Consider the following 24,013-nt stretch of genomic DNA (forward strand, 5'->3'; position numbering starts at 1 on the left):
GCGGTGTGTCCTGGTGGCGGCGGTGCGGGCGGGGAACCCGCAAGAACGAGGCCGGGCAGCACGGGGAGCCACAAACACAGATCTTTAATGCGATCAGACCGCGAGAGAACAGCACAGTCACGTACAGGCATCCCGAGAGCGCGCCCGCCGCCCCCGGGCCCTCTCCCCCCTCACCCGACACGGAGGTTACAAAAACAACACGTGAAACCGCGGAACTCGCTGTGGAAACGGACAGGGAAGGGGCCGCATGCACTGGGGACTGACACCGGGGGGCGCCCGCAGGGAAACCGGGACCGGGAAGCAGCGTATGGAGCCTCGGAGGGGAAAAACACCTGCAGGAGCCGCCCCCGCAGCACTGACAAACGGTGCTCCTCGCCTGGGAGCGTTGTTAACCACACCGAGATAACGAGCAGCGGCCAGGCCGACAACTGGGGGGCAGCGAGGGCTTTACTGACACCGTTCTCACAACACCCCGTCCCAGGGGCACGGCTGCGCTGTCGCTGCCCGGCGGCCCTTCCTCCCCTGGTGTGGAACAAACCTCTTTACACATGAGCTACTTACAATATGCAAATTGGACCCATAGCTGTGCTGCGGGCCCAGGAGCAGCGGGGTGGGCACAGGGTCTCACCCCTCTCCAGTCACCTCTTCTGCCTGACTGGCCTGTTAGAACCACCCACCGAGGCTGGTTTTCTAAGTCAGAAAACTCCACAGAGGAAGCTCTGACTCAAGCACACAGTCCGTGGCTGTGGCTGTACTCCTCTAGAGAAAAATCAGATTTTCCCTGTTCTGTTTACACTCAGTATCTGATCTGTACAAGATCTAAAACCAGACTTAAGCCCACCTTAGAAATGCGCTCCAGCTGATCTGGTCATCCTCACAAAGATGAACAAACTTCTGAAACAGGCAGATCAGGGCCAAATTTTTACTGTCTTGACTTGGCTGGAATAGTGAGGCAACTCTCAAAGACATAAAAATGAGGTGGCTAAGCACTAAAAGAAAAAATACCCCACTTCTGAATTTCTTTTAACATATATAAACAGAAGGAAAAATTAATTAAGTGAGAACCAGTGCTACTGGTGTGCTCACAAAGGGTCAAGTAGACCTTTTGGAAAGGGCTGAAGCGTTACAAACATCACGGCAGCTCAGGTCTGCGACTGCGGTCGCTGGGTCAGAACAAACACCATGTGCCAACCACTGGCCTGAATGGAAAACGATCCGTCCAGATTTATTTATTCCTACTAAAAACAAAATGCTGTTAAACAGTACGTAACTCTGTGTCTCTACAAACTCACAGCTATCTGCCAAACAATAAAAATTCCAAACTACAAAAGATGAGTTGTATTCAGTAAATATAAATGGGAAATTTAGGCTTTGTGTAGAATGTTTATCAGACTATTTACAGTGCAACACAGATTGTTTGAGTTCAGATCTCGCCAGCTTCTCTCTCTTCTGATCTCTTGGAACGAGATTTGCCATTTGTGCTCTCGTGCCGCCTCTCAGAAGAGCTCTTCTCTTTCCTCTCTCTGTCTCGTGACTTTTCTCTTGAAGATCGATCTCTAGAAGATCTGAAGTACAAAGTAAACCATTGCTATAAGCTTCACAACTAAAAGAATTTTCAAATATGCATAAAATTACAACATCTTTCCCTAAAAAGACTGTGGCATAAGTTTCTTACAGAAATGTGCCTGAGTACTGCGGTGGCGGGAGTGATGGCCCCCCAGACAGGAATGCTGCTCCCTCTCCGAGCTCTATGGAGAGAACACCAGCTTTGCCACACAGAGTTGCAGGCACGGCACAGCCTTTGTGACACTCCTCAGCGTGATCCTTTCAAGGTGCTGCCACAAGGGCTCTCCCAGGTCTTCCTTGAGCCACACTAAAGTCCCTATAGCTTCTTCCTCTTCTATCACTCAGCTCCTCTTTATGTCTTCTAGAGCATTTTTTTGCTATGCTCTATGCTAGTGGCTTTCTGCTCGACTGCTTCAAATACCAACTGTATTCTTTGGACCCAAATGCCTGCTCAACGCTTTTTTTTTTTTTTTTTACTTTGCATCCTGACAAGCATCATCCTTGGCAGCATCCTGGGTTCAAAGTCAAGATAATACAGATTTATCTTCACAGCCCACAAGATGGGCAATTTTTTTCACAGCCCGCCCAAATGACAGCTCCAGATTTTTAGCAGTGCCTTGCTGTATCAGCCCACACAGAATTAAGCAGAGGGCTTCATATTAAGTCTGATCTGAAAATGCTGTTTTTCTGTATGATTCACACCAGCTCCTTGACCAGCAGCTTTCAAAAGGTGCTGATCCTGACTGAGCACTAGCAGCCTGGACCCCTCAGAACCAGGCTGGGGTGTTCCCAGATCACACAGAGCCTGCACATCTTGTTCTAGGGCTCAGCATCCAGGTTTTTCTTTACAGTAACAAGGAAGAGGACCTGACAAGTACCTGAGAGATTCCAGTCCTTATTCAGGCTGATTGTAAGGTTTGGAAATACTGCCCAACTGGTAAATTCAAACCTCACACAGCCCGCTGTATCATGAGCCATTTCATTTCCATTAAACTGTGTCATTTAACCAGAAGACATCAGTCTGTTTGATGAGATTAACTCTTCTCCTGTTCCCACAACAATGCCTGCTGCCCACAAACCTCCTGTCCTGAGATCTGCAGATCCTGCAACAGCCTCTCTGTGTCTTCATACTAGTGAGACCTCAGATCAGCAGAACCTGAATGCAGGTTTCATTAATTCTTGAGACAAAAATAGAAGTTACAGTCTTCCAGGGAACAGGGTTTTTCTGTTTGTTCTCTTGGTTTTATTTTATTATACTGATCCTGGTCTCTCCCCAGTTCTCAGTGATTTTGTTGAGCATGTCAGCTAGCCAATTCCCCTACAATCTCGATGGGCTGATTTGAACATGTTCAAGGTTTTCAAAGTAATCCCTTACCTGCTCTTTAGTAATAGTTATTACAGGGTCTTCCTCACTTCCTAATTGTCCAAACTTCTTTTCTTTATTTTTCATGTTCAAGACAGATTTAAAAAAGGACTTTAGTATTGCAGCCATTGGAGAATCAACAGTTTTCACAGCCCCCCCTCAATCATTAACAGACTTATTTTTTCAGACCATTATTTCCCACCACCCTTCATCAGGTATCTTTAAAATCTGTTCTTACCCTTTTAGCCAAAGTGACACAAGAAACAACGGTGGGTTTGTTTCTAGAAGTGTACCTGAATGGTTGGTGCCTGATCAGGTAAGACAGTGCTAAAGCATTCCCCTGTTAACTAAGAGCTAGATCTAACTTTAGCAAGCACCTGCTGACAAACTTGCTCCTGGAATTAGAATGGTCCCTTTCAATTTTGCTAATACTCCTACATATGTTTCATCCTTCCCCAAAGCACAGCAGGTGTTTTGCTGAGTTTCAGACTTCAGCAGCCCTTCTTCAGACTACGCTCCTCGGCGACCCGAGAACAGCACACTCCTCCCGAATGCCTTTTCCCCTCCCTGTAGTGCGGATTCCTAAAGAACTGTCTCTCTCGACCAGTTATCTTCTTACCCTAACCGAAGGCTTTCCCCAGATCTCAAAGCACTCACTTCCTTCCACAAGCCAGCACTGAGAGAACAAAGCTGGGAAGCAGAAGATAACCATAGAAACGGATTGCCATAACTGCCCCTCAGCTACTTGGCTTTCACAGGCCTGGGGAGGCTCAGCACACTCAGGTGTTTGTGCTGCTGCTTACACAAGAAAACCAGCACCTTCTCAAGGTTCAGCAGGGTAACGCAGGTGACTTGTTCTCCTAGACTCTCTTCTCAAGCTGGGATCTCGCTGTACAGTTACTGCCCTACTGCTCTCCCATGAGGCCAGCTACAAACACCCGCTGGGAAACCCTGCTTTGGCCCAGGGGCTGGTACTGGACACTGCAGCTGCTGACTAGGGTAACTGGCTATGCTCCTGCTCACTCTAAGGGACTGGAGAGGCTCTCTGTGATGCCAAGGACTCCCCTTTCCAGAAGCAGTCATGTGAGGAATACATACTTGTGTTTTGAACTCCTGTCTCTGGACCCCCGCCGGTGACCTCTGCTGTGGCTGCGGGAACGGCTCCGGTGGCGTCTGTGTCGGTCTCGGGACCGGGAACGAGACTTCCGCCGTTCACGGGAAGCTGATCTCGAGCGTCTTCGCCTCCTGTCCCGAGATCGTGATCTGAGAACGACACAAATTGCCTCAGACTCAGGAGACGGGCCAGTACATCAGACCTGCACACCCGACCCGGTCTCTCAGACATTCCTCAGTAACAAACACACAGAGCATCAGCACTCACTCCCCAGCCGCATCCCTGACAACACAGAGGGCAGATCACCCACAGGATGGGCATCCACCTCCCAGGCCTCATGCTATCAACAAAATGCCAATAGGTAAATTTGATTTGCTGGGAAGCTTATATAAAAAGCTCCCACCATTAATGTAAGCATGTGCTGATGCCTAGAGCAGAGCTTACCAACCATGCCTCGCTCACAGTGAGGCCTGCATAAGTAGAAAAAAGGCAAAGTGGCACGAGAAATTACCATAACCTGTGTGGCAGTCCGCCAAAAGAGAGTCTGCCTTGTGAAAGTACTGCACTTCAGAAGCAGATCTGTTTCAAGCAGATTTGTTTCAATCTGCTCTAAAAACAAAACAAAGTATGGCAATATATATGGAAAGCAGCAGAAAAGAAGATCTGCAGGCAGGGGATCACTGAGAGAAGGCTGTCAAACCACTAAGGCAAGCTCTTCACAGACGTGTGGGGCCTTTCATCTTGACTGTACTGTTACATCTGAGGTATTATATACGTAATGGATCTATTTCAGACATCAAAACTATTAAAGCATATTAGACATTTATTTAAAAAAGCATCAGCTGCATTTTTAGATTCGTACTCTGGAGCACACAGCACCCTCTGTCCTGAATGGGCTGGCCAGTATCTGCTTTCTAGCCCAAGGGGTGACATGACGTTATGCAGCACTAAAGAGGTGCCCAAGCAGCAGTTCCAGTTTCTTTCAGGCAGCAAAACAAAGAGAACTCCACTTGTGAGATCCACAAAAAACCTCAGTAGCTGACAGAAATACAAATAGATATTTGGGGGAACTGTGTGAGAACTGTGCACTCACCTTCGACGATCTCTATTTCTTGATCCAGACCTAGAAAGAAGAAGAGAGTTAAGCAAGAGGAGGTATGATATTGTCAGTGGTTTTTTAATAAAGCAACTCATTCACCCTGGCAGCTCTTCACAGGAACACAATAATACCCCAAGTAATATGTCAGTTAAAAAAAGCTTGCCGTAAGACCATTAAAACATGCAATTATTTTCAAATTGAGGGACAGGGGAATATCAAAATCTGAATAACTTTGCAGAGCTTCTTGTCAGAACAAAAAAGGTCTACAAACCAGTTCAGTCTCTGTTAACAAAACACCAACACAAACCTTTCCAAGTTCGCTGTACAGATTTCATGCTACTATCCAGTCAGACAGACACTTAACAGTTTTCTGATTTTGTTTCCTTTGGGGTAGCTGCACATTTAAAAGCTTTTATTAAAGAGAAAATACAGGATTTTCTCACTCATATTTATTTAACAAATATTAGATGGAAATTTGCATCAATGATTTTTCTTCTTCTTTTGGAAAGATGAGCTAGGAAAAAAAAAGAGGGGACACAGACACAAGGGAAGAACTATTACTCAAAAGTAATCGACATACAGAAAATCCTTCATCCCAGACTCAGAAGACAACTTGAGATCATTCCAGTCTCACTATCCTTTCTCACATTTCCATGGCCTCAGAGCTCATGTACAGCACTCTAACCTGAACACTGTAAGCGTCGGCTTCTGACAGTCTGTAAATAACAATGTCACAATCCTTTCAACTTCTAAAGCACCATTACTCAGCATCACCTTAAATACCGCTTAATGTGAAAGATACGTCTCCCTTTTTCTCTACAGCCACATTTCAGAGACAACCTACACCAAAACCTCACACAAAGTCTCTGTGCTTTGAGAAGGAGACAGTCTCCCTGTTTAGTGACTTCAGAGACTCACACACATAACAGCCCCCGTCTCTCCACAGCACACAGACTTGCAGGGGTGTCCCAGTTACACAGCCACAGAGCAGTTCTGGCACCGTAATGGGAGATGTGCCTGAAAGCTACACACAGGCAAAATTTTAAAAAGCAATAGAGAAATGTCTATTTTAACAACATAATTTACAACCATACTTGGATAAGATAAGGTTAAGAGAATCAATATGCACTGACATTGCTTCACAATGAAAGGGGATTGTTCAATAATGGCAGAAAGACAATAAAAAAAAATAATAAATTTAGAACAGAATTCAGGGAGAAGGACTGTAAACAAGGTGGAGCTGAACTTGGAGTCAGCCAAGTGAACCACACGCTGAGGCAACACACAAGAGGAAAAGCTGATAAACCAGGAGAGCAAGGCAATAACACCACACCTCCTTTTCCATGTAACAGAACCTGACAGAGCAGCAGGACGTCCTGTAGATGCCTGGCAGGCAGCTCAATTTTTTTTTGGTGGTTTTAACTACTCCAAGTTCTTAATGTTCTTTTCCTCCTTATCACTTTATTCTGAATCACCAGTGCACACATCCTCACAACGCCATTCCACATCCCCTGAAAAGCCTAGCTGCTCTTCCAGGCCTATGATCTGAGTAGGAGTTTGCACAATAAACCCCTGATAATGACTGCCTAGCGCTAGACTTCAGAATTCAGGAAGCATCCAACACAGCATCATTTTCATTACCAGCCTGAACCAGTATACAGCAGGAGATAGTAGAAGACTGCTGTCCCAAAAAGTGGGTGGATGAGCATGTTTATTATTTTTCCCCCTTTTGTGTCCTACATCACAGAAGCTATGTGCTGAGTTTCACAACCTGTGTTTTGTCCAACTTATTACAAAGGAAATCCATTTGGCAACTCCACCTAGACTTGTTTACCGGTGTACTCTGGAAGCAAATGCCAAGGTCTGCACCTCTAAGCATGCCACCTCTTCACAGAATTCCAGTCTTAAGAAATTACTGTGTAGCTCATGGTCACCAGCAACACCAAAGGACTTGTGCTTATTTACCACTAAGGGTGACAACCCGGTTTACTCATTACTATGTGGAAATCACAGATTAATTGACAAATTAGCAAAGGCTGTTGACAGGTAGAGTTTCACATGCGAATCTCCAGGCTTCCATAGTATCTCACAGCACATGTAAGTCACCAAAGACTTCTCCAAGTCAAGCAGGACTTGTTCTCTTACTGAATAAGACCATGGAGATGCTGCATATGAAGACAGGGTAAGAAGAGTTATGAAGGAAACATGTTTTCTGTGGTTCCTTAAAGTATCACATCCTGGTTAAGAGAGGCAGTCTGAAAGGCAGTAGAAGTCACTGATTAGTTTTTGATGGAAAAATGCCTCTGGAAGCATGGTGTTGCACAGCTCCCAGCAGAGAAGGGGCTGAGACATCTGCGCTCTAGTCTGTGTTCCGACACTTGAGTGTCCACTGGGGAAACTATTTTCCTTCTTTGGGTCAAAGTCTCACTTTGGGGAGGCAAATAATTTGACCTCCTCTGTATGACACTCCTGGCTCCTTCGTAACAAGTTTTTCTTTGGTATCTGAAGAGAGGAGCACACAGATGCCTCCGCAAAGAGCAAAGGTGAAGGCTGGCCACACTCTTAAGTAGTGCTACCTACAGAACCAGCGAGAACTCAGACCATCTCAACACAGTTCTTAAACCCTTCATATTTAAAGCATTAAACATTAAAAAGTGACCTTCAAACTTCCTCACCGGATGCATCCATATATGGAGGTGCCTTAATGCTCAGGAACTGAGGTTTGTTGTGTGGTGGTCTGGTTTTTGTTTGGTTGGTTTTGTTATTGTTACTGTTGGGCATTTTGTTTGTTTGGGAGGGGTTGTGCCTGTTTTGTTTTTATTTTGTTGTTGTTTGGGGGGGAATTGAGGGTTGGTTGGTTGGTTTGTTTTTAAACCACAAAAATAAAACCACAGACATGCCTCAGGAGGAAGAAAGCCAGTGCTTTGGGGAGATGTAGACCAACTAAGGGATCCAGGACTCTTTCTGAAGGCAAGTCCATTGATCAATTTTCACACAGAAACGACCTCCAGGAAGAAGAGGCACCATGGAGACCAATACAGAGTCCAGGTTAGATGTGGTACTACCACGGGTCAGAAAGATCCCATGCAGCTGCTTTGTGGGAGGAAGACACTTCTTGTTTCATTTCCATCTTTCTGTCCATAGCAACAACATACATCAGCCTCTCCTGATTAACTCCTGCACACATGAGCCAGTTCCAGATTCTGCAAGTCTCAAAGATAACTGGATTAATGACAATCATGCATGGATGCCAAAAAGTTCTGAGGCTCTGCATGACATGCTGCAGTTCAGGAGAAAGCTGCAGCATGAACTGGCACTTCATATGACACCAGACAATCCACAGGGAGAAAGAACCCACATAGAACACCCAAACTGGAGAATGCCTAATGATTTGGGGCTTACATCTTCACAATGCACCAAAATCACTAAGCCGCAGACCACAGAAGACAGAGCTGCTTTGATTCTGGTATTTATTTGCCAGCATTTCCAGCAGTGCATACCTCAGAGCATACTGCAGTTATGCATCTCTCATGCCTCCGACATGGATGGCTGAAAACACATTCTGCAGTTTACACCAAGGGTCAAAAGGAGCCTTCCACAGGCAGCAAGGTTGAGGTTTTTTGATGCAAGAAGTACAAGAGGAGAAATATGAGAGCTAACTGGGGAGATGCGGTGACAACAACAGCATTCCTACTCAGCCACTTCCTCTGTCTGACCATCGCAAATAACCACCCTATCCATACCAGGCTGTTTAACTGAGCTGTTTACACGCAAGATGCCTGTTCCACTAAAGAAGAAATAGTTTTTCCAGTTCAGCTGGTGAGATGCACAAGAGCTTGTCCTGAGAATACCAGTGTTGCAGTCACTCCCATTCGCTCAAGGGTTATACACATGTGAGCAGAAGGTGACACATACAGCCACAACCACCAGAAGCAGCCACACCTTGGGATCCCTGGGATCCCCTTGGAAAACACTTCCTAAGCTGTGGCAAAAGCACCTGTTATTGTAGAAAAGTTTGGAGCAAGACAAGCAGCCCACCATCTGGCTCACAGATAGCAGCTCCATTCTGCTGCCATCTTCTAGCCTAAAAGTTAAGGGCATTTTATCCAGATTCCCAAAGATGGGGACAGGACCAGTATAAGCCTGAAGATTACCAGGAGCTCACATCTTTCAGACACACAACGGAGGTTAAAACAATGCACATACAATCACTCGCAGGTTGGGGGTTTGTGCATTTGTTTACATTTTTAATTGAATGCCAAGGTGAGCACACAGCACCCAGAGCACGTCCAACAGCTGCTCCCACAGCAGATGCTGCTTTCCTGCAATGCTCAGATACAGAAATCAGACTATTTTGAAACCAACTTCACAAACCAGTTATCAGCTTCCACTTACCGTCTGCCCATTCTTTCTTCTCGTTCTCTCTCCTCTCTGCGTCTCAAACGATCCTGGTTTCTCTTCTCTTGCTTTTCTGCCACTGTTTTCTAGAAAAAAGTTCACACTGCATTTCAGTCACACAGTAACAGGTCAGAGAGATCTGCAAGGGTATTCAGGTAGTAAGACAAAGAACCATTTATTTAATTGCATTTCATGTGCTAGCGAAGGTCTCTGCCAAGGTTCTAATTTTCCTCACAACTTCACTAACACGCATCAGCACAAGAAATGGCACTCTCTGCTTTGAGTGCTTGTGCTCTCAAGAGACAAGCCCGTAAGCTTCGGGGAAAGGATCTGTCTCACCATGAGCACACACAACAAAACGAAACAGTGCTCTAACCTCGCACAGATGATCTATCAAGGCACAGACATCAGTATACTGCCTGGAGAATAAGGCACTGGGATCACAATTCTTACTGTACCAGGCTAGACATCTCTGTTTGTGAGCAAGGCCAGTACTGCAATTCCATTACAAACCATTCCAGAAAACTTCTAATCACTTCAGCTACTGAAGACCTTTTTCTCTGACAGCACTATGTGAAACTTCAAGCACTTTCTTAAGAGGTCTCAAACTTTAAAAAAAAAAAAAAAAAAAAGAGTGACAAATTGCAGCCATATCGATGAGAAAAATACAGGTGACTGTACCAGTACTCTAAGGAAGAAATTACAGCGGTGGTCTGGTTTGACTAATTCTGAGGGTACATATTTAGTAACCCTGAAATTACAGAACCAAACGCCATGTGAGGCTCCAAAAACGTCAAATTGAAGTTTCAGGGATTCTGCAATCAGAAATATCTGGACTTTTACAAGCACTGTGCAAAGAATTCTGTATTAATTTAATAAAAGGTGCTGAATGTCTTCGCAACTACAAGGAGCAGGTTTAAAATAGAGAGGATTACCCTCAGCTGATCCAGTTTCTCACGAATCTGAATGAAGCCCAAGTGTAATTTGCCTCCAAAGTGGTCAGCAAGACGCCGGTCATTGTCATGGAGACCCAGATATGCTGAACAAACTTCACACACACGCAGCTTCTGCTGCTGGAAACTGGATGCAGGCATTGAATTTCGGTATTCTTCCTATACAGAGGCAAAAAAACACGGAAATGTCAGGGAACCCCTACATAGGCACAACCCTCCAGGGAAATCCCTGCAAAGAATTGCTCTGCTGCTTTTAAGGATCAAAAAACCACCCTCAATATAAAGGAGGTGCCATACAAAATGCTTTGCAAGCACAACTAACCCAAGAGTCTATCTCTGCAAGTAACTAGTGATCAAATATTTCAAAGGACAAATCCCCCGCCCCAATCAGCTCCCTTCACTAGATAAAAAGTTTCTAAAAAGCTTTTCTTCATCTATCATGCTACATTGCCAACTGCTTGCTGGTGCATTGCTGAAACTGAAAAAGAAGGTGCTGGAAACATTGGAAAAGAGGCAGGAACTTCCCAGCTGTTTGTCACATACTCAGCCCAGCCCAGCCCCCTACGACAACTCATGGGAGAACCAACACCATACCTCTGCCTCTTTCTTTTTTGCACGGACTTTCTCCACTTCCATCAGGATCTTTTGAGACTCATCAACATTTCCTTCAGCTCCCAGCTGTTCAGCTTTAGCTAGGAGTTTTCCAATATCTTCATTCAGCTCATGTACTTTCTCTGCCTAAAGAGAATAGTTAGTTTTTAATTAGACAAAAAACTTACTAAAGCTTGGAGGACAACTCTCTTCTCTAAAAAAATATTGCTTAACAAAAGCAGGTGTTGGAAGATGACCACAAATCTCCAAAAGTCAAAGGAGTCCCACCCAACACAAAGGGCTTGGTGGGTCAAGTACAGGCAATGCAGTCACAGACAAAGAGAGAAACTGGATATGAAGAAGACATCACCAGTTCTGCTGCAAACAGTGGCACATTTCTGGCTTATAGGACAGAGTCACAAAAACAGCTTCAGAAATGGTTTGTATTGTCTCAATGAAGGAAGCTCCCAACGAGGAAACTTGGTGGAGCCTAACTTCCCAGTATCAATGGTGTCAGAGACAACACAGCACCAGTGCTCTCGCACAATTTCAGCACATTTAACGAGACAACAATACCTTTGCAGACACTTCAGCACTGATCTCTTCCTGTGTCTCAGCCAGACGTTTCTTGGCCAGTTCTGTTCTCCTATCACACTCTGCGATGAAGGATTCCAGGTGATCCATCGCCTGCATGTTCAGAAAAAGAATTGTGAATAAAGATGCTCTCCATGCCAGAGCTAGCTTTGACAGCCAAGCTGGTGCAATCCCTGTACGATGCACAACCAACCTCAAGAATGGGTGTCTCAATAAAAAAATATATGACATTTTGCAGAAAAAGTAAAATTTGATCCCTGCCCTTAAATCTGTCACTTGCCTGGAACCTGACACAGTTCCTTTACTCTGACACATAACAGGATGCTCACACGAAGACTGCTTTGCACTGGAACTTCCAACACATGAGCAACAGGTGCAAAGACAAAAGCACTGGAATAACATGAAAAGGGAAGACAGAATTAATCTTCCACTTGATCTGTTTGATCATAGAAAGCTAAATCTGGCAAAAGTGAAGCCAGAGGAGAAGGTTTTTAATATCAAATCTCCCTCTGGGACAGGCCACCAGATTACAATGACCTGGTACAGAGCAGCAGGTGTGGGATGTGAGGAATGCCAGAGGAGCCTCCTGGCTAGCTGCACTAATACGGCTGCAAGGACCACAACAATTACAATTTCAAGTCAGCAATTAAGTCAGCATTCAGGAAGGGGCTGCACATTCTTGTCAAGTCACACATCACATAACATGGCTGGCTGAAATGCCCACAGAGTTCTATCATTCAGCCAAATAACATCAAGAAGCCATTTCTACAACAGTAACAGGTTTCTCCATACTCACATCCAGCTCAAAAAACAGGTCTCTCTCTTTACTTGCAATCTCATAATCTGCACGCAGTGCCAAGTCATGGATCTTCGTACATTCTCCCAGGTCCATTCGCTGTTGAAAAGAAAAAGGCCAATCAGTGTAAGAACCCTCCATTATGGCAATAAGAAACAGACACTTCAACTCTTGCCACCTGTATCATACCAAAATACAGCCTCTTTAGGAAGAAGAGCTTCCTCTTAATCTTTCAGTAACAGAACTAGCCAGAAAAACCATAGGCTTGCTAGAATCCATCTTCTAAGTGTTCCTGGGACAACATTAAAACACCCCAAACATTTTAAGTTCAGTCCTACTCCTGCTTGAGGTCACAGCACAGCCTTAGAAATTGCTGGGAGGGAGCTGGGAAGGTGCAGCATGCTGCAGCAGCAATTGTACAACAGTACCTGCTCAAAGCTCACCTGGAAAAGCACATCTGTGACAGGACAAGCCCTAGTAATGCATTGAAAGATACCAAATCACAGAACACAGACAATGTTCCCTATTGGGAACAAGTGAACTTAAAGGAATAAGGGGTATGGCCAGTAGAAAAGCACAAACCCATGCTCAGCAACAGCAGACTTGTAATTCTGCAGCTAGTCCCTTCCTGCATTCAGCTGCAGCCTGAGATTTTAAAACCTGCCCAGCAAAGCTAATTTCTATGCATAAGCTCATCTAATCAGAGAATTCTTGAGAGCAACTCCTGCCCCAGAAAGCCCTGACTTGCTTGCTGCCCTTCACTTCTGTTGCAGTAAATGCTACCTAAATTTTATTTTTCCCCAATCTAGTAGTTAGGAGCCACATGGACCAAAGTTAATTATACTCTTAAAACATGGAAATTCCAATCTGACATTATCAATATGCAACAGAGATCATTCCTCTTAAAGCAGAAAAAGAATATGACATTTTGAAAGTCAAAGTAATAAAAGGCCTAAAGTGTGAACCACAGTACGAATGGCAGGGTACATGTCACTATATGCAGGAACACTCCAGCCAGCCATCCTCTCCTCTCCCATTCACCACCAGTCCCAAGGAGCCCAAACCTGAACACGACACAACAGGTGTCAACTCACTGAACTGCAGAAAAATCTAAATCGGGATCAACACAGAATCCCTGCGGAACATCACAAGCTAGAGCTGAGGGTGCCGGGGACACCCATGTGAAGCAATGCAGACAGCAGCAATGGAAGTGTTCAGAATGAAGCAAAGCAAGTAAAGCAAGCTCCACCAGGTAATGCTCAGGTTTGCAGCAGTTACCTGTGTTATTAGCTTTTTCAAATAAAGAAAACAACTCCAGACAACTTGCTACTATTTAGTCTTCCTCATTTAGCTCAGATTTACCAGCAACAGGAGGCCACAGCCAGCAGGCTACAAGAACAGACACTGTGCCCAGGAATAGTCCTGCTGAGCTCCTAATTGCAAGAATTTAATGCCTATAAAAAAAAAAAGCATTCAGTACTTTCAGAGTTTAATCATGTTCATCTTCAGGCAAGCATCTTCAAAGAATGCTATGAGCTACTGTTATTTTACCACAAAAATAAATTTCCATGCTGTGACTTAAATCTTTTATTCTTGTGGTATTCTACTGAAATCCCTTTCCAATACAGGGAGAAAACAGCAGTATCAGGCATGATTGTCACAGATCATAACTATCCTTATCTGAACTCCTCTTGCAAGCTGAGCCCATATATCCACTTCAGAGAAGGGGCTTCAACCCACAACTTCAGAAAAGCCAACCGTGTGCTCCATATTACTCTCTCCCTGCTTGTTAAAAGGCAAGAAATCCCTCAACCTCTTCCTCCAGGGGGAACATTCAGGTCTCATCAACATACAAACCTCAAGTCTTCCTCCATGTCCCTGAAGATGATCTAGGTGCATGGAGACTTCCACAGGTATTGCTCACTTGAGGAAGGACCTCTAACCCTTCTCTCTCAAAGAATCCTCTCATCTCAGGCAGGCCTCCCATCCAATACTCACCCTTTTCAGCAGTGATCGCAACTTGCTCGAGTCAGCACCCGTGGCTGGTTTATAATACAGGTATTTGAGACAGGTAACCAATAGAGTCTGAGCAAAAATTTAGCCCCCCATAGACACAAAGATTTAATATATTTAGATGCCACTGATAATTAGTCCTGCTTGCATTTGCTGAGCAATCCACATTTTGAGGTATCTCTTATGATCTCCACTGAGCTGCTAACTCACCAGAACATGTTTCCAAGAGGAAGCTCTTTATTAGTAATCAGAGATGCAGAGTTCCACCTAAGCAAAAAAGAAAAGCACAGACTCCCACAAAACCATTTAACAACCTACAGATTTCAGCTCCCTCATAACTCCCAGGGGGGGACACAATTAATTCCCTGAATATAATTTCCAAGCTGTATTCTACCTGGGCAGCTTTCAGACTCATCTGTCCTCTTATTAGTGGAGCTAAAATTCAGGATTACCAGCTGATGCCATCTCTGAATGTGCTGCAGTACTCCCAGTGACAGAAATGTTTACCATTAGCTGCAAAGCTAGCTCAGTGAAGGCCACTAACGATCTAGTGACAAGTCCCCTGATAACAGCACACATGCATGTTAAACTAACTTGTGTTCTCCCAGAATTTTCCTCCTTTCCCATGGAGCCCAAAAAGAGAACCATTGTAGCTTATTTAGTGATAAGTTTAGACAAGTTTCTGGGGCCAAAGGCTCTTATGACGAGGAACACCAGCCCACCTAAACAAAGCAAACATCAGCATGCCTTCTGCAGCTCTCAGGAATATTCCAAAGCTTTACCTTACAGCCTGGACTCCTCTTACTCTGCACTTCAGGGTCAGTGAATGAAACTCCATCATGTTTCCCTGAGCACACCTACCCAAGGGATCCAGCTTCCCGGTCATCTCTAATCAGCCTCCCAGTAAGTAACATCTGCACACGTGAATGATGCAGCAGTAACAATGCCTTCAGCGGGAGGATGCAACACAACCAGCACCAGAAGGTTTGGAGCATCTGTTTCAAGTTTCCAAAAAGACCCAAGGTCCTGATTTCTGCAATGCTACACAGCCAGAGGTGGACAGTGCCCCATCCAGCTGAGCCTGGTTCACCCACACAGCTCTTCCCTTAATGGAGCACCCTAAGATCACAGTGAACCTGCCAGAGATCACGAGGAGTTCCCGAACATTCCAGTTAAGTTTCATTCTGTGCTGGCAGCGCTGACAGCTGAAATGCTGTTCCTGTTTCAGACATCACATGTTCTTTCAACACAGATCTGTGGCACCAACACTTTTTCTTGCCTCTAAGAACCTGATGACAGCAGCATCAGAGCTCCACAACTTCTTAAAGGCCACTACAACATCATCTGAGTGATCCACAAAATCAGTTGCACAGAAGCTGTCTTCCTTCCTGTTCCTGTGTGAGATTTTTAAGCACAAATTCCACAGTGAGAGGTAAGAGAACCCACTGCAGACAAGTAACAACAGAAGGAAGAGAAGATTTCTCAATGTACTTCTATGGCCCAGGAGACTCGCAACACATGTGAACATCTGACTTCCCCCATGCTTTGGCACTAGCTCCAACAGGCACGAGCATTACTTAATTCAACGCCTTGAACTCATCGCAGAAGGCAGCCTGCATCTTCAAAACATAAAAAACTGTCGCAGAATCTCATGTCAAAAAGCATACCCTAACCATAGTGACCTGCACAAAGGATGGAGGTGGGCAGAAGGTGATTTAAGCAGCTTTAAATTATGAAATAGGAGTGATATTGAGGCTCACGGAGCAATTACTGGAAAATACATCTGAGCTTCAAATTAATAAAAAATAAATACAGAGACTGGTATTCAACCTCCAATCTTATTCTGCAGCAGCAGGCACAGAGAAGCTAAAGTTTGACCTGAGGCAGCTTTTGTTAAAGCTCTTTCTACTAGTGCTGCCACAGTCTCTCTATTGCAGTGATGGAGGAAGGAGTGCCAGCCCTCCCCTTCGCTGGCAACCCACTGTGTTGAACCCAGCTCTCGAAATAACAGCAGGAAGGGCTATAAATAATGACAGTATGTTTAAACACTGGTTAGCGGATGGACAATGTGTATCGCCATGGTATTTGGTGTCAAACAGTGAGGGTAAAGATGGATTTCAAACATCCATATTCATCTCCATCCTGCAAGTAGGTAATACAGCAACAATTACAAAAGAGGTGCACCATCTTCTTTTGAAAGTTGGACTGCATCTTTCATCTGTGAGCCAAAATGGAATATTTACTTCACTAGATTTCATTGTTAAAAGCCCACATCACCTTTTACAGAGAGCATGAGAGCCAAACCTTTGACAATTGGCCAGCTCTGTCCCCAGGGGTGCCAGCGAAGGAGCCGACTCAACTGTTTCAAACCAGTCAGGCAGAGTGACACACTGCTCTGAGCAACCAGCTCTAAAGACAAAGACAGCCAGAGCTGTAACTTGCCATTAGCACAACCACCAGTAGTGATGAAAGAGCTGCCATTCCATCAGGAAAACATCACGTGGTTGGAGAGGGGAGCCTGAAAAGCTACAAGGATTAAGGATTATTGCAGACAGTGAGAAAAAATTTGTCAGCCTTAAGATGCAACAGTGAACTAGAGCAACCAGGCTAGCTATGACCTTGCGACCTCCACAGTAAAAGTTTCAAGCCCTAACCATCTGAAACTTCTACAAGAGAAATAATCCTGCAAATTTGTGTGGGATTGTGAGGAAAAAAACATTTCATGTGCATTCTGAGAATCCTGACTTCAGCAGTTCCATACACACGTCACAGAAACTGGAGCTAGAATTATGACTGCTCCTTGGGCACAGAAAGTCTGATCTCTCCTACAAGTTACGTACGATGCACAGAGGGGCCCTGAAGAGTTGTACCAACGTCACCGTCACCAGAATTCCTTATTATAGGGAATATACTTACTGTTCCAGCCAGGATATCATGAGGACAGCAATCCAGAAGGTGGCTCTTGCAAACACGATCGTCTGTAAACTTCACCCTTTGTCTGGTTTCATCTCCTGAAATTCATTTGTCGTTTTAAATAAGGAGACATTAGAACAGCAATAAGATAACAAAGATGTCAGTGTGATCATTTCGTCTCAATATACAGATTAAAATACTTGGTGTTCCTGTTCCCCAAAATTACTTGAAAAAAAGCTTAGAGGGTAACAGGATATTCTGGAACACTTATAATTGGCAAACACACACTATTTTAGCATTTATTCATCCAGTACACCATGCTAAACACAGTGTTGGTGAGCCAAGTAACGTCCAAGGCCTGTCATCCATATAAAGAGACAGCACAGCCAGAAGAGAAAAAAATGAGACAGACAGCCTGGCTCACAGCCAAAACTGTTTTATCCACCCCCAGCTTTTTTTTTTTGCTTTTTTTTTTTTTCACTGTGAGGAAGGGGCAGGAGATACTGACACCCATGCTATTGGATCACAAAACAGGGCTGTGCTGGACATTTTTCATAGTAAATTGCTATGTGCTCATCTGATAATTAAGACATCAGTCCATTTGGTTTGAAAACCAAATATGCAGTGTGCTTTCCAAGGCCATGCAAAGACAAATCTTGTAGGTCTTGGCCTGGAACACAAAGCGTGCTTCCCACCCACATCCCACCCTCAGAAGACATTTTACACTCAGGAGCCACTTAAACAAGACAATATCAGAGAAGCAAAAAAATCAAAAAATCAAAAAGGAAACAAAGTTAGTCAATACACACTGCGAGCTCCAACATATACTATACCCATCTGCATTCTTCAAGACCTCAGCTGCAGAATTTTATGACCACTGTTGAAAAGTTTTAAAGGAAAAGTTTTCTTGCCCACACCTGCAGTAAGGAAGTCAGGGGAACGATACATAAAAGTAAAGGCAAAGTGGTAATGGTATGTGACAACTTTAAAGCTCATCTGTGTATATGACACAGGTATGTGTAATACTAAAGTATGAATATAGTTTAGGATTCACAAGCATCCAGGAATAATGTTGTGTCTACTGAAAATGTTGGTTGCTTTTATTTTCCTTCTAAGCTACACTTTTAAAGTTACTTGTGAAAAAACGCAAACACTTTTTTTTTTTGTTATAACAGCTTTAAAAATTGGTTGTGACTCACGGCTCGATGAACATGAGGCTTTTCTGCAACTCCCTTGCAGATTGATGTAGGCAGGCAAAGATACACTGAACCTTTATAAATAAAATAGAGGGGCCACAATTGTTCAGTTTGTATGAAATAAAAATATGGGAAGCAATTCAATAGCAACTCAACACACAAAGAAAGAAAAGCACTTATTCACTTACGAAACAAAGTGCAAAGTACCTGAACAGCCCTGCTAATGTGCCAAAGGGAATTTAAGTACTCAGCAAGTCGCAGAAGGGAGATACAAACGGCAGAGGGAACATATTTTGCACAGGGTATCACATTTCTTTTCTTGGACAACTACACCGGCCGGCTCCTGCAGGCACACCTACCTACACGCCTCAGAATACACGGCGGGGCCTGGGCACGGAGCTTTCCCTAAAACCTCTCTGCGGCAGCCAGGCCCGGAGCGGCGGGCTCCTCCAGGGCTGGGCCGCACGCCGGGCGCTTTCTAGGGCCAGGGCGAGGCGGCTCCTCCACCGGGCAGCCCTACCCCACCGGGCTCCCTGTGCGCTGCTCGCTAGGCCGCACCGAGGCGCGTCCTGGGCCCGCTCTGCCGGCCCGCCCAGGCGCGCTGCTCCCCGGGGCCGGGGCCAGGCCGCGGAGAGGCGGGCTCGGGCTCCAGCTCGGGCTCGCCGCGTCCCCCGGCGCGGGCGCAGGCCGATCGCGCCACAGGTCCGGAGCGGAGGCGGCGGCCGGGCCGGGCCAGGCCCCGCGCGGCTGAGGTGGCCACCAGGCCGCGGCGTTTCCTGCAGGCCCCGCCCGCCCCTACTCACCGTCCCGGGCCGTGCCCATGAGCTGGTCCAGCAGGGCCCGCATTTGAGCCTGGGCCGACATGTCGGGCGCGGGGCCGGGCCGCGGGGAGTGGCGGGCGGACGGCTCCGGCCTGGGGCGGCGGCAGCTCCGGCCTCAGCGGCGGTGGCGACGCGCGGCAGGCGCTGGGCGGAAGCAGCCCCTCCCGCCACCGCGCGGCATGCCGGGACGGGTAGTCCGCCAGAGAGGGCGGGGCCGCCAGAGCTCTGCCGTGGTGCCGAAGGGGCCCCGCCGGGGGCCGACTCCTCCAGCTGCCAAGCGGGGCGGCTCGTTAGCGGCGACTGGGGAGCCCCTGGGCGGGTCACCCGCTGCCCAGACCTTCGCTGGGTCGCCACATCGGGACCGACCCCCACCGCGGTGCGGCCCTTTGGGTGCATCAGCACCTGCCTTGGCACTGACCCAGCGAGGGCCCAGCAGCCGGGCCGCAGCGGCTGCCGAGCGGTGCCAGGCCGTGCTGGGCCATGCCGAGCCGTGCCGGGCGGGCGGGCGAGCCACGGCAGGTGACATAGGAACAGACTGAAGGGTGCTGAAGGGTGCTCGTGGCTTATCAGCTCCGACCCACCGTGTTTGCCCAGTAGTGCCCTGGCGGGACAGCTGCTGCTCCCGCCCCGGCAGTGCTGGGTGAGCGTGCAGGAAGGGGAAAGGGAGAGAGCGGGGCCGGTGCCCAGAGCTGCGCCCGCTGCTGCTGCACCGCACCGGGGCTGGGACCCCCACCTCAGTACGGGCACAGCCCAGCCCAGGGTGCCGAGCCCGGGGGCAGGAAAGGCTCCGAGGGTGCAGAGCAAGAGCTGCAGTCACCCCAGGAGCAGGACAGCTCTGGAGCGGGGCCCTGGCTGTCCCCAGTGCTGCTGGCCAGTGTCCCACCACCTGAGCTCCCCCAATACAGACACTGGAAAGCTCTGGGTGCTGTATCGGGTAAGGCTGGAAGAACTACTAAATGTTGAGTAAAACATTGCAAAATATAAAATAAATTCAAAATAAGGAGAGGAAACTTTGAGGCTTATATGCAGAGCAACACTAGGGCTAGAATAATGAATGCTAGTCCTAGTTTACTTGTTGATTTTGTTTTTTTTTTAAACAGTAAAATAAAAAAATACAAATCAATGTTTTATAAACCTGGGAGGAGAAAGAATTTTCAGCACAGTACAAAACTTTAAAGCATTCCTCCAGCTGTCACAGGCAGGCTGTCCTGTGTCCCTTGGCCATTGTGTGTCGTGAGCCACCCCACAGCCCCCAGCCACCTGTGTCCCCAGGCCATGCCCTGCGCTGCCCCAGATGGCCCCACTGGCAGAAATAGCACCTCTGGGCCACAGCTGCCTCGGGTGTGAGCTGCTTGTCATTGTCACTGTCCTCAGTCCCTCACATGCTACATGAGCCAACACAGTCACAGGACATAGAGGAGACATGAGGCGCCCCAGCATCCGGTCCCAGGTGCTGTCCCTGCCAGGCTGGCCTAGCTGCTCCCCACACAGCATGTCCCCACCTCTGTGTTCCCAGGTGCCACCTGGCAATAGCCACTGGCCCCAGGCACCCAGCCCCACCAGCTGCCAGGGAGCACAGCACCCCAAGGTGACTCTACTGCTGGCTGTACCATTGGGGCCATGTCCTGCCACCCCAAAAGTTTCCAAACCTCATTTGGGGGCTGGTCAGGCAGCCCCATACCCGCCTTGGGGAGGCATGAGGCTGGAGATGGGGGTCTGGACTCCCATGGGGGCTGCACAGCACCTGGGGGGACCTCCCGGAGAGGTTTCGCCTGCTGCAGCCATAGCGGCAGCGCCTGTTTGCAGAGGCATCGTTCGATACACAGTATGTTCTTCAGAAGATCCCTACTCCAGGAGTCAAAATAGCATGAAATTTAATTTTACGCCTATTTGACAAAGCTTGATTTCACCTCCAATCAGCAGGGAGATAAGAGCCCTCGGCACAAGTGTGCGGGCAGTTTGGCAGCTGGGGCTGCCGATTTAATAGGTGAATTTACAGGAACAACACTTGAAAATCCCCTGGCTAGTGAACCATTAAGGTGAGCCCTGCCTTCCGTCCCCGCGTCCCTCCCTGCGCTGCTCTCCCGTTGCTGGGTGCTAAAGCAAACCCCAGCTCTGTTTACCGAGTCTACTATTACAATACAGTGACCAAATATTTGCCAGCCGTCAGCTCGCTGCTCCGCTATAAATACTTCAGGCCCAGGTGGAGGGACGGCGAGGGGGAGCGGCGCGGGAGCCTATGCATGGCCGGGCGGCAGCGCCAAGGTGAGTGCCGAGCTGTGGCCCTGAGCGATGCCTCCTGCACCGGGGCGTTTCTCTGGCTGCGGGGAACAGCAGGGCAGGCTGGGTCCATTCCTGGGGCAGCCCCGGAGGCTGAGCCCCCACCCACCCACCCTGGAGCAGCACAGAGCCAGGACCAGGGGTCCATGCTGCTGTGGGGACAGCACAAAGAGGCACACATGGTGACCCCAGAGATGGCAATGATGCTATCTCAGGCTGAGTGCAGGGCCCAGCACTGTGCTTGGTGTGGCAGGAGCAAGATTTGTCCCCCCGGATTAATCCCCTGCCCCAAGACCACCTTGGGGCTGGCACCGGGGCAATGGCGGTCCCAGGCATGGGGCTGGGGATGCCCTGCAGCGAGGCAAGACTGGGGACGCTGGGGCATAGGCGGCACTAACTACAGAGGGACCTCATCCAGCTCAGCACAACCCAGCCATGACCAGAGCCCACCAGGGGGCTGCCCCATCTCAAGGAAACATGCGGGGCTGCCGTGTGGGCAGGGCTCGGGGCTCAGCATCCCAGGGCTGAGCGCAGTTTGGCAGGGACAGATCAGCCCGGGGCAGCAGGGGGCTCAGCCCCATTCGTCTCCATGCACAGCCCCAGGGCAAAGGGGAACAACCCGCTGCCCCACAGCTACAGGGGACATCCCCACTGCCCCATGGCTCAGAGGGATGTCCCCACTGCCTTATTTCCCGTGGTTTGCTGGGGACTTTCCTGCTGTCCCATGTCCCATGGATCAGTGGCAACATCCCTGCTGCCCCAGATGCCATGACTTGGTGGGACATTCCCATTATCTCACATCCCGTGTCTTGGTGGGGACATTCCTGTTGCAATACGTCCCATGGCTTGATGGTGATGTCCCTGTTGCCTGATATCCTAAGGTTCAGTGAGGATGTTCCCACTGCCCCATGGCTTGGGAGGGGATAACATCACCATTGCTCCATGTCCCATGACTCAAGGGCACGTTTCCACTGCTCCATATCCAATGGCTTGGTGGAGTCATTCCCACTGCCCCATGTCCCATGGCTTGTGGGGGACATCCCTGCTGCTTTCCAGTCCCACCATGGCCACAGCATGGCAAAACACAGTCCCCCTGCCACCTCAGGGTCAAGTGTCACTGCAGGGCAGCCGGTCGGGGAGGGTGCTGGGGTGCATGCCACCCTCACCCTGCTGTCCCTGCCCGCAGGGTGAGTCCAGGCCCCAGGGTGCCCCTGTGTGCCAACATGGCTGCAGGCATCATCCAGCCCCTGGCCAAGCTGCAGCTGCCCTCGCCCTTCCGGCACAATCTGCTGCTGCCCACACGCCCCGAGCCTGACTTCCCTGACCTCTCTGAGGAGGAGGAAGAGGAGGAAGAGGAGGATGACGAGGAGGAGACAGCAGAAGAGAATGTGGGGCCAGAGCTGGCCATCCCCAGCGCTGCTGAGACCACCCTGCAGCTCCTCAAGTTTTCAGAGCTCATCAGCTGCGACATCCAGCGGTACTTTGGGCGGCGGGGCCAGGAGGAGGCCACCGGCAGCCGCGGCGTGCCCGAGGACTGCGGCTCACCCCAGTGTGCCAAGGCTCATCCCGATGCCACGACACTGCAGGGTGGCCCTGGGGCCATGCACAGGCTGGGGCCATTGGCTGAGCTCTTTGAGTACGGCGTGCACCGGTGCTTGCCACCTCAGGCAGCCAGCGGCAAGACGCAGCGGCTGGAGAGGAAATATGGCCACATCACCCCCATGCACCGGAGGAAGCTGCCGCCCTCCTTCTGGAGGGAGCCAGGCCCTGGCCCCACCAGCCTCCTCCACACCAGCACCCCCGACTTCAGCGACCTCCTGGCCAACTGGACGGTGGAGCCGGGGCAGGAGCTGCCAGGCACAGGGCAGGAGCCACCATCTGAACCAGGTCGCCCAGGGCTGGAGGCTGAGCCCTTCACTGGGCTGTGACCCCACCATGGCCCCAGGGGCCCCTGGCCCCGCCACGTGCCACCCAGTTAATGATAAACCCGGAGGCCCCAGTGCCAGCACTGGGGCACCTGGAGCCAGCAATAGGATGAGTGAATAAATGACTCCCGCCAGGCGCCAGCGTGTGCGGTGTCCTTTGCCACACACCGCCACCATGTCCCTACCGCCATGACAAAGGGTCCCTGCTCAACCTGGCCCTCGGATGCCGCCAGCTGCCCTGGCAGCAGGAGAGGCAGGCAGCCAGTGCCGCAGGAGCCAGCAGCCCATGTTTACCCTGCGGCCCAGGTCGGTGGATCCCATCCCCTTATCTCGGCTGTGCCGGAGCAAAGGGCAACACGGGACCTCATAAATCGCCCGGCTGCCAGCACCC

At 48.6% G+C, this 24,013-nt stretch overlaps 2 protein-coding genes across 6 annotated transcripts; one reads left to right on the plus strand and one right to left on the minus strand.

Annotated features, from left to right (window-relative positions):
- Positions 1-65: 65 nt before the first annotated feature.
- Positions 66-19,558, minus strand: LUC7L (LUC7 like). 5 transcript variants are annotated; one of them, XM_065851185.2, is made up of 11 exons: positions 19,400-19,557; positions 18,600-18,670; positions 17,404-17,498; positions 12,475-12,573; positions 11,661-11,771; positions 11,088-11,231; positions 10,476-10,652; positions 9,538-9,626; positions 5,137-5,166; positions 4,028-4,192; positions 66-1,565 (listed from the first exon to the last, which is right to left on the minus strand). In XM_065851185.2, exons 4-11 carry the CDS (start codon positions 12,568-12,570, stop codon positions 1,424-1,426), a joined length of 954 nt encoding a protein of 317 aa, XP_065707257.1. In that variant the 5' UTR covers positions 12,571-12,573; positions 17,404-17,498; positions 18,600-18,670; positions 19,400-19,557; the 3' UTR covers positions 66-1,423. The 5 variants fall into 5 exon arrangements, with proteins under 5 accessions (XP_065707257.1, XP_065707255.1, XP_071671345.1 ...); XM_065851184.2 differs by lacking the exon at positions 18,600-18,670 and adding an exon at positions 2,942-3,003 and having other exon boundaries at positions 1,364-1,565; positions 19,400-19,558; XM_065851183.2 differs by lacking the exon at positions 18,600-18,670 and having other exon boundaries at positions 19,400-19,558.
- Positions 19,559-21,500: 1,942 nt separating this feature from the next.
- PERCC1 (proline and glutamate rich with coiled coil 1) lies at positions 21,501-23,759 on the plus strand. The gene is made up of 2 exons (XM_065850898.2): positions 21,501-21,682; positions 22,884-23,759. The coding sequence occupies exons 1-2, from the start codon at positions 21,657-21,659 to the stop codon at positions 23,623-23,625; spliced, it is 768 nt and encodes a 255-aa protein (XP_065706970.2). The 5' UTR covers positions 21,501-21,656; the 3' UTR covers positions 23,626-23,759.
- Positions 23,760-24,013: the final 254 nt, after the last annotated feature.

Source organism: Patagioenas fasciata, chromosome 15 (genome assembly GCF_037038585.1).
Source record: "Patagioenas fasciata isolate bPatFas1 chromosome 15, bPatFas1.hap1, whole genome shotgun sequence".
In the NCBI taxonomy this organism is placed as follows: Eukaryota; Metazoa; Chordata; class Aves; order Columbiformes; family Columbidae; genus Patagioenas; species Patagioenas fasciata.